The following is a 10,298-nucleotide window of genomic DNA, read 5'->3' as shown; positions in this document are numbered from 1 at the left end:
TGTGCAAAAAAAAAAAAAAAAAATTTTTCAGAAAAGATAGGTCTGGTTCTCCAGTTTTTCTACAGCTCGGCTTCTCAGCATGACACTTTCTGTATTTTACCTCCACTGGAAAAATCTTTTATGAAAAATATCCTCAAAAATCTTTATTTTTATTCAGTATCAGTATACTTGCGCTTCATATGCATTGGTTCCTCTTATTTTTGCGGCACATTCATCTGATGATGTACTAATGCTTCAAGAAAAACAAATTTTTTAAAAAATTGTAAAGAATGCTTATCAAAAAAGGTGATTCCAATCTTAATGATAAAAATCCATTTCATATTCCTTAGCATTTATCTCAACAAACTGAAGTTAAACCTTCTTCATGAAAATGTTGTTTTCATTAAACATACAATTGATTCTGATACAAGGTGGGGTGGCTGAAAATCTTTTAAAATTATACTGACCTATTTTTATTTTTTGCAAATTTTAGCTGCAATTTAAACTACACAAGGTACAAATGAGGACTTATTGAGCAGCTTGATGGGTACACCACAACTACAATTAATAAGAAAATTATGTTTTAAATCAGGTGAAAGACTGCAGAAAGTTAACAAAAAACATGACTTATGACAATAAGTTATATGTCTTGTCTTCTGCAAACATAACACACACGGTAGTAATAGTTACACTTAATTGAGCAACTTTTAACTTTAAAATATACTTTTAGGAGTAGTTGTACTTTAACATACTTTAGCTTTTACTTAAGTAATACCCTTGGAAACTATTCCTCCCCCCCACATGTAATTGGAGCTATTCAGAGATCAGGAGAATATACAGTAAACAGACCATATTGTTGCTTTAAGGTCTTTATCCTTTTCTAACATATATGCATTACCTACTGTGAATTTAGATTTTTTTTATATGTTTCTGTTGAAAATCGGTTTTGTGGAAAAATGTTTCCTCTGCCTGAATTTGTCATTTTTTAATCATGTTGTATATTTGTGTTATTCTTATTTTTATTTTATACTTTAAAATGACAGAACTTGCAGTTAACTCTCTGTCTGACTATATTATTTTAGCAGTAAATCAGATGCTATGAGCAAACAATTCCTCATTAATTAAGCAGCTATTTTAACCAAGTGTTTAAACCTACTAGAATATTCTCTTGGATGAATACTCTGTACTTTAACTCGAGTAAAAATGTTTAAGCAGGGTTGCTCTTATTTGAATAAAATTCATGAGAACTGTGATATTGGTACAAACTTTTTGAATAGGAAAAAGTGTAATCAGCAAAAATCTCCAGAAGAGGGCAGAAAAGAGCTTTGTATATAACAACAGCAGACCTCAAACCTCAACACCAGTCAGCAAACTAAAGAACATAATCCAAATAATTAAGATAGTTAGATTTTGATGATTTTTATTGCTTAGCTAATCTTGAACCAGGAACTTGTGTTTTTCTCTCACACTATAATAATTGATCCGTTGTCGTTACCAACTGGACCCAAAGTCCCTCATGCATCTGGCCTCGAATGAATGAATGAATATCCAACAGATGCCTGTATACTATCACTGAGATGTAGGCTGTTACTCAACACCAGCTGACATTTGGAGGTTGGCCCTCTTTGTAAAAACTGAGAAAAAAGAATTAATTGCCAGCTGACATCAGGATCTGTCCACACTATGTCACCCAGGAATCATTAAAGGTACAGTAACGGTTGATTTAGATCGGTTGCAACTTGCCTGTGACCACCAGAGGGAGTGTGTTGTTGGCCTTTCCCCAGTCGTTTTCTGCAAAACAGGTGTAGCTGCCCTCATCTGCTGGCGTCACATTGAGGATTTCCAGGCTTCCATCCTCCCAGATTAAAACCCTGAGGAAGAAACAGATGAAAAGAAAAATGAAAGCTCCTGTTTTAAATCACATGTAAGGTCAAAAGTGCACTGTGTGATATTCAACAAACCACTGGATGATGAAAAACAGTGAAATTGCTCAAAATCAAATTTTTCTTCAGAAAAAAAAAAACAATTCTTTGCACAACTCAGCAAGAAGCTACATCCCTTTCCTTCAGAGGTGATTTACAGATTGATTTTTCTAAGCTTATATTTATTCATGATGGATGGTATCCCAGAAGCCCCCATCATCCACATCCTTTCCTGCTCAGGCAGAAGCCGTAGAGACAATTAGGTTGCATATCCTGCACAGTAAATTGCTTGCTGCTCCTCCTCTACAATATGTTAGTGCCAGCACTGGAACCTGGGGGGGAGTAGCATCAAATGTCAGAGTTGGTTGGTATTATTAAACTCAGATTACACTTGTTTTGCCAGTAAAGAGCATGAGATGGGTCTTTTCTCTGTCCACACAGAGCTGCAGGATGAGCTTAAAGTCATCCAGGGATAGACAGAGCAGCTCTGCTCAGCAAACAAAAACATTTCTGATTTTTCCTGGGTCTTATAGATCTGAGGCTCATTTAGATCCCAATCTTGTAAAGCATTTCTCTTGTAAATTCAGTTTGCCTTCAAAGCAGACTGACAGATTCTTGTCCTTGTGGCCCAGATGTGTCTCACAGTGACAGATGACGGCAGGCGGCCGATGAATACTGGCGTCAAAAACCAACAAAGGACAACTCAACCTTCACAAAGAACACTGAACATTATGAATATAAATAAATTGATATACATATTTTATCATATTCATTAGATTTTTATTCAAATGAATTTCACTAACAAATAAATCAAATATTCAGGAGTTTGAGCGGCAAAAATAAAAACATGTGTTTCAATATTTTGAAGAGATGACTGACCTGGAGGAGTTAGAGAGCAGCTCGGTTTCTTTGCTCCAGGTCAAGGTGGGCTTCGGGGCCGCTTTGGGTCGGCATTCAATAACGGCCCGACCATTTTTAGGAGCCAGCACTCTTTTTATTGGGCTGTGGGGAAACTTGGGAGCCCCATCTGTGGATTGACAACAGTGATTATTCTTCCTAAACCAGCTTGAATATTTACAGCTCCAAGTGTTATTACATACTACTGATCACAATTTCTACAAGACAAACTGCCAGGATGAAATTTGACCACAGAAGCTGGATTCATGATGTTAGGTTGAAGGTTTGAATACTTTAATTAAACGTTGGTTTAGAGGAGAGACAACAAAGACAAATTAAAATTTTCAACAGATCTCTATATATGTATTTTGCTTTAAGTAACAACATAAACTATTTACTGTAAAAACATTTTAAAACTAACAAGCTTTAAAGAATATATAACGCATTGATTTTATCGATACTAAGTGTTAGCCAAGTTGGACTTCTATAGTCAGGGAGCAGGATCCAAGCCATATCCAATTTAAATATTCAACCTGGACTTCTACCTCAGGACCAAAGGAATTTTTTATTTTTTATTTCATCCTACCAAAGATAGGTGATAGTTAAAACAGTGTTATATATAATAATTATGGATTTTGTTCTCCTAATTTGGTTGTTTGTCAGTTCTTAGACATTTTAGGATGCTGATGGCCTAATGTGTTTGAGTAGGTATGCATGTGTATGTTTACCTGTATGAATGGAGATGTATGTATATATATATATATATATATATATATATATATATATATATATATATATATATATAATTTATTCTTATTTTTTTGTGAATATTGGTTATAAAACAGAAATTTAACAGGAAGATTCCTCTACTCAAGTACCTTTAAGTCCAGGCAATTAACATTAATCATTGTAAATTATCTGGCTGTTTATACTGACAGGTTTATTTGCTGAAAGGTTTTGTTTGTTTTTCTTTATGTTCAGGTGAATTTAGATGGTTTGGAAATTGGAGTTTGGTTTGGTTTGATGTTAAATAGTCTCTTTCTGTGTGTATTTGGTTGTTTGTTTTAAATGTTTTTTTTTAAGTTAATTTATTTATTGTTGTAAATTCCTTTTTTTTTTCATTTTATTTCATTTTATATGATCAGTGCAGTCTTATTTAACAAAATAACTTTAAATACAGAATTGAAATAAAGGTATAAAAAAATTCCGTCTACACTGAGCCACTCAAGAAAGCCCAGGGTTTGAATCCCAACCAGGGTCTTTCTACTCTAACTTCCCATCATGGGAATAAAAGTATCTATATTGTTTTAATGAGCTGCTTCAAACTGCTTTTATGATGACTAATTTCAAACATTTGACAGTTCAACTATGTATTTTATATGATACTTCTGTATTGTATAAACCTATAAAGCTGATTACGGTAGGTCAAATTCATAATCCAATCCTTCTGTGACAAATCAACTCAGAAACCATCAATCCTTCAATGTTTAAACCTGGACTGGGTCAGAAAGCTAAAACAAACCCGGCAGTTTTCAAAACAAAGTCAGTTTAAAAAGTAACCTATAAATTTAAGCACAAGATATTTTTTCAGCAACTAGAGTCAGTTTGACTCACAAAACACTCGTAGCTCCGCATTGGCATAGATGATTCCATGGCGATTTTCTGCGATGCACTGGTACATCCCAGCATCATTAGTTGTCAGCCTGCTGAACCTCAACTCTTTTCCACTTTGCTGTAGAAAAAAATAATAATATTTTTACATATTTTATGTGGTTGAACTGTTGATATAAAGTTTAACTGATATCTAAACCACCTTAAATAAATGGTAAATTTTCCCCACTTACATGCCGCCTCATGCAACATTTTATTTGATGCATTTTATATACCTGTTCACACTGATACAGTGCTTTTTATTATCTACTCAAACCTTTTCTTACTCTAGCTGCTGCTCCCAGAGGGGATTTTAGGCCTGATGACAGATGTTTCTTGGGAAGAGCTGCACAACAGCTGATTAGCAACAGGTTCTTTCCCCTGTCATGATGTTTACCCACAGTCTCTGCTGAGCTACAGTAGCCACAAGTGGCTGTATAAAATTCAGGCTGGAGCTAAGAAGCTGTTGACTATGCTGCAGATGCCTAAGATTCAGAACAGCAAAGATTTCTAGGCCAGAATTTTACCGGTTCTCCATTTTTCAGCCAGCGAATGTGAGGTTTCGGCACACCTTTGGCAATGCAAGACATGGTGTAATCACTGTATAGGTCTTTCTCTGTGTCGACAATATGCTCCACCCACTCTGGATGAGCTGTAAATGAGGAAGGTGAGAATAATAGCAGTCAACAGAAAGTTAAAATACAGGGAACTTTGATAGTAAAACTGTAATTTGCTGCAAGCATATGGAAGCCTTAACAAGCTGAAGACTTAAAAGAGCTGACGTCCAAGCTGTCAATCAACATTTCTCTTACCTTCAACTGATACATTTGCATGATGGTGGTCTTTTCCCTTTGAGTTTACTGCTTCACAGCTGTAGATGCCACTGTCATCAAATTGGACATTTGGGAGATACAGCTGAGCACCTGCCATCCGCACCTGATGATTATCTGGTAATTTCCCATCTACCCTCTTCCAGCGGATCTCTGGTACAGGACTGGGTTAGACAGCGAGATACACCAATATCACTCACTAGACAGGATTTCAAAACACATACAGTGGCTTGCAAAAGTAATGTCTCAAATTGCAATGTTAGAGCCTTAAACACATGCCTATTTAATTGGGATTTCATGTGATAGATAAAACAAACAGTAAAAACAATAAACTACACAGTTTTTTTTTTTTGCACAACGACCTTAATATTAACTAAGCTAAGAAAACTTTCCTTTTAGAAGTTCTGTTTTTTTATCCCTTTGATGATAAAAAGACGAACTGAACCTGGAGACTTAAACATTTTTCAGATTTGATGTATCTTTATTTAACTCTTACAAAATGATCAAATATGAAAACATACTTTACCAGATTAGTTGATTACATTTAGAGCCTATACTCAGCACCCCTTATTCAGTACTTTACTTTTACTCCATTTGTATCTACAGTTAATTTCAGTCTCTACTAGCTATTCGCAGCTAGAAAGTAAACCCTTACTCCACTTACTTTAGCATCAAAAATCTCAAGCAGCAAAATCTCAACATCAGTTAAAGCCAATGGAGAGCATATTGAACATATATTTTTAAGATTAGTCAAACTTTTTTATTTGGATTTCAGTCTGCACTTTCACTGGACCACTATAAACCATTGATATTCCATTCATTCCATTCCCCTCCCCAATCCTGAGTCTTTTGCAGCCTCGAAACTGTCTTTTTGCTCCAACTTTCTCTTCATCCATGCTAAAGAATTGAATCCCTACAGCACGATGCTGCCATCACAATTTTAAGAATGGGAACAGTTCAGTTGATGTGCAGAGCGGAGCATTAATGAGTTGTGATTTTTTTTCAAGTTGACTGTTTTGATAGTGAAAGTCAAGTCGATGCGTCTTTCTATGACCACATCACATTAATAGTCTGGCAATGCACAAATGTAACCAAGCTTTTACTGCTAACTGTAATTTTTGTTCTACTAATCCCATAGAATAAGGTAATAAGAGACCAGTTTTGCATGCCTGATGCAAACCACCATGCAAGCGAGGCAGGGGGGACTTTCAGTTGTCAAGATGTGAGTCAGCACAACCTAATTAAATGGACTAGTAGACTTTTTGGTTAATTCCCCAGTGCAAATTTAGTGCTTTTGCACTGTATGATCTGATATAATACAAACCTACACTTCAAAAGTCATTAACTAAACTCCTACAAGAAGATGGAGCGATCATGGAGGACATTTTGCTACATGCATTAAGAGGAAACATTTCCTTCCCTCAACCAAAAGGGAAATCTTAAATCTTTCGCTTACTTCCCCAGTGCAAAACATTCCAAGATGATGTCTTGTCCAACCAAAGCAGTGGTGTGTGGGAACTTCACTCTAAGGTCTGCAGGGTATTTCCTGATAGGGCCTGAAAAATATGGACAATACTACGTGATAAATTATTTATGATTGTCATGATTATCATGATTGTTTTTCATACAGTATCTATTCAAACTTAAAATTCTCTTTGGTTTTCAAACCACTAAAGACATTATTAGGGTTTAATAATATATTCTGAAGTTTCAAGTTTATGTTTTAAAATGTTTTAGAGCCTTGAAGAATCTCTAAACAAAATTCTGTGGGGCTTCTCTGTGCTTATTTTTGTGAGTTTTCAAAAACCTGCAAAACATAAAATCCAACATTGACTGTTAACGTAAATAAAGTCTATACAGTGTGTATGTAAATACTAACGTTCGACAGAAGGCTTGAGGGGAATGTAGTTGGAAAATACACTCTTAGAGATGGAAGGGCTGGATGCCATGCAGGAATAGTTGCCCCTGTCTGACGATTCCACCTTGGAGATGTAAAGGTTGCCAGTTAACTGGGAGACAAAGTGACGCTTGTCCAGTAAGATGAATTTGGGGAATTCATTGAGGATCCATCGAAATGACAGCTGGCCTACAAAGAGATGGAGACATGTTAAAATGCCAGCTGTCAATCAAGGGTCCCGACACAAGACACCATTAGTGGAGACAGATGCGGAGCCTGGCGTTGGCTCAAACATATGGACAGGTGAGCAGCTATAAACAGTTATCCAGTTCTATCCAGTAAAGCATGACCTTGAAGGCGGATTTGTTGGTTTGTTTCAGTTAAAAATCTTAACTTAGCGTGCTGTGGGGACATCCGACTTGTTGTGGTAATTATAATGCTGCTTCAGTCAGTAATTCCACAAATTAGCATTCAGTGGAAATATTGGAAATGCTGTGCTGCTTGATGTATTGGATGGTTACTGGTACATTAGCAGTGCTAATGATAGGGGAAAATACTTTTGTGGGTCACAATAAAAGACAGTAAATGACAGCTGAGGCTAAGAACACCTTAGAAAGGTTTTTAGTTACACAATTCCCATTTGTTAATTACATTTTAGTCTGCACCAGTCTGCACGGGTAGCTTACAGAAAAGGTTGCTTGCTTAAACATTTTAAGTCCTAAGCAAAAATGACTCCAAATGTGGTATCAAAAGAATAGAGAGCAATGCCAGCTCTCAAAATGTTTTTTAACCCTAGCTTAGAGATGTTTGAGTTTGCTGGGTCTCAACCTGGGCAATTTACCTCCATTGTCTCCCCTGAAACCTAAATGGAATCTAACAAGCAGAGGAAAATATTACTCCCTCACCTTCATCAGCTGCAATAAGAGAGAGCCAGTGCCTACTTTATTTATTATATATTATACATCTTTATTAATTATATAACAAACACTGATATTTGTATAAAGGACTTAGCTAATGCTTTCTCATGTATATTCAAAATATGTGAAATAAATAAATGAAAGGATCAACTAACAAGAAGGGTCAATCAACAGGACATGTCCTTTTCATTCCATAATGGCACTGAGAGTTCAGAGCCCTACAATATTACCTCCCTACCAGGGCTGATAATATAGATACTCACTGATTTCTAAAATGGAATATTGTTGACAATGATTTTAGAAAGGTTCATGCAGTGGTTATTCACATTTAAAAAGATCAGTTTCAACATGTTAGGTTACTTAAAAACACAAGAATGTCTAACTTTTATTCAATATCATTTTTGTGCTGTTTTTGGACCAGTTGGGTTGCATTAAACAAGATAATACTCTTTTATTAATGCATTTACTAAACTAGAACATCAGATGTGCATCATGTACTCTATACCTGGGTAATGCGCAGGTGGAAAGCAGAGAAGGACTGCCCCCTGGCCCTCCTTCACATGCACTGCATGCCTCTCTTCCGATGAAAATAGATCCAGATCTGAGAAAAACAGAGATAGAAATAACATTGACCCTTTTGCACACTGAACTTCAGGCTCTTGTTTATCAATATTTATTATATGACCAATTTTTGCAAATAAAAACATAAAGTTTGTTCGAATCAGAGCATGTGAGCAGAGTGGAGCATGGGTTGGAGCGGAGTGGAACAAATATGGAGGAGGGCAAAGCGGTTTTCAATTCAAAGGCCTCTAAGAGAGGGTCAAGATCACGGTGAGGATTTCGCTGCAGTCCAGTTTGCTCCGATGTGCTCACAATGTCAGTTAAAAAAGTTGGATTATAAAATTTGTAAAATAGCATTTATGTGACTTAATTGTGATTTGTTTTGACAATTAATAATTAAATAGGATCGTGGGCCAACATAAATCCCAGGGCCCTGGCATAATTACAGTACATGAAGGAAAAATGTCAGAAAATTGCTTCTCCTGAAAATCTGAGCAAGCGTGGAGGTATTTTGCTGGAGCGGCAGGAAAATTAAGGTGAGTGTGGAGCGGATTTTGAGTGGAGCGTCCTAGCACAGCTTTGAGTGGCGGAGCGAATGGGCGAACATCTACCTGAAAGGGGAGCGGCTGTGTTCTGCTCCGTTCACATGCTCTGCTTGGAATATAAACTTTAATAAGAAAAACTGGAGATTTGATAAGCATGTCATGTATGAGTTAACAGCTTTAGGGAAGCTGTGTAACATCTGGACAGAGCTGCCAATCACTACCTAAACTCCAATCCAAACAACTCACATCCGAACTGGACAGAGGCCTCTTGGCTGACGACCGTGCCGTACATGTTGGTAGCCAAGCAGGAGTATTTCCCCACATGTTCTGTTCTAAGGGGATTGCTGATAATCAGGTTGCCTCTCGATAAACTGTAGTGGCTGCCATGTTTGTTCACATCAATGTCCGTGTTGTTCAGCTTCCATCTGCATTGAAAACAACTTGGGTCAAGACATTTGTATAGAAAAATTGTGTTTAGCACTTTTACATGAAAGGCCACAAGTCTGTAGGTCTAAAGCTGCAAAAATATATGTTAACTAAAAATTAAACAGACTAAAATCAAAAGCAATCTGACTTTTCCTCAGTTTTTACGAAACCTTTTCAGCATTAAATCCAGGATTTTTTGTCAGTTCTGTCGACTCAAGTCAAATCCAAAACAATGACGTTCTCCTGGATCATTACGGTATGTTGCCATGACCCAGATGAATGACTTTGTTTGTAGGCAAAATATACTTTCTCAATTCTGTTCTCAGACACCATGAAACATATCAGAAAAAAGTAACTATTAAAATTTAATTTGTTGTTTGGAAAGTTTGAACATACTGTGTTGCCAAGAGAAACCCATAGGGAACTCTCAATATGAGCAGAAGTCAAAGCTAATTCCTTCCCTGACATCTGATTCTAGGATTTCTGTTAGAAAAATCATTTTAGGCAATGCAGAGAACAATGTTTACACAGATTTGCAAGTTAATTAAAATGACCAGAATAAAATGCAGCAAAATAGGGTGAAGATACAATGAGAATACTGTTTATAAGCCTGACGTAGTCCTACTCAATTCTAGTCAGAATATGAGTCTGATGCTGCTCCATAGAGCTGTGAT

At 36.4% G+C, this 10,298-nt stretch overlaps 1 protein-coding gene across 6 annotated transcripts in view; it reads right to left on the bottom strand.

The window, feature by feature from the left end:
• Positions 1 to 10,298, bottom strand: part of LOC107098116 (contactin-1a-like) — a 104,617-nt gene that overhangs the window by 20,862 nt on the left and 73,457 nt on the right. For all 6 annotated transcript variants that reach the window (XM_015395588.1, XM_015395589.1, XM_015395591.1 and 3 more), the window contains exons 5-13: positions 9,445 to 9,623; positions 8,598 to 8,693; positions 7,158 to 7,364; positions 6,735 to 6,834; positions 5,261 to 5,442; positions 4,976 to 5,100; positions 4,413 to 4,530; positions 2,781 to 2,928; positions 1,723 to 1,850 (exon numbers count right to left, since the gene is read on the bottom strand). In XM_015395588.1, the coding sequence (XP_015251074.1) occupies positions 1,723 to 1,850; positions 2,781 to 2,928; positions 4,413 to 4,530; positions 4,976 to 5,100; positions 5,261 to 5,442; positions 6,735 to 6,834; positions 7,158 to 7,364; positions 8,598 to 8,693; positions 9,445 to 9,623 (1,283 nt within the window). The remainder of the gene's footprint in view (positions 1 to 1,722; positions 1,851 to 2,780; positions 2,929 to 4,412; positions 4,531 to 4,975; positions 5,101 to 5,260; positions 5,443 to 6,734; positions 6,835 to 7,157; positions 7,365 to 8,597; positions 8,694 to 9,444; positions 9,624 to 10,298) is intronic.

Source organism: Cyprinodon variegatus, unplaced genomic scaffold, assembly GCF_000732505.1.
Source record: "Cyprinodon variegatus isolate N-32 unplaced genomic scaffold, C_variegatus-1.0 Scaffold748, whole genome shotgun sequence".
Lineage (NCBI taxonomy): Eukaryota > Metazoa > Chordata > Actinopteri > Cyprinodontiformes > Cyprinodontidae > Cyprinodon > Cyprinodon variegatus.
This window is presented reverse-complemented; position numbering and strand designations above follow the sequence as displayed.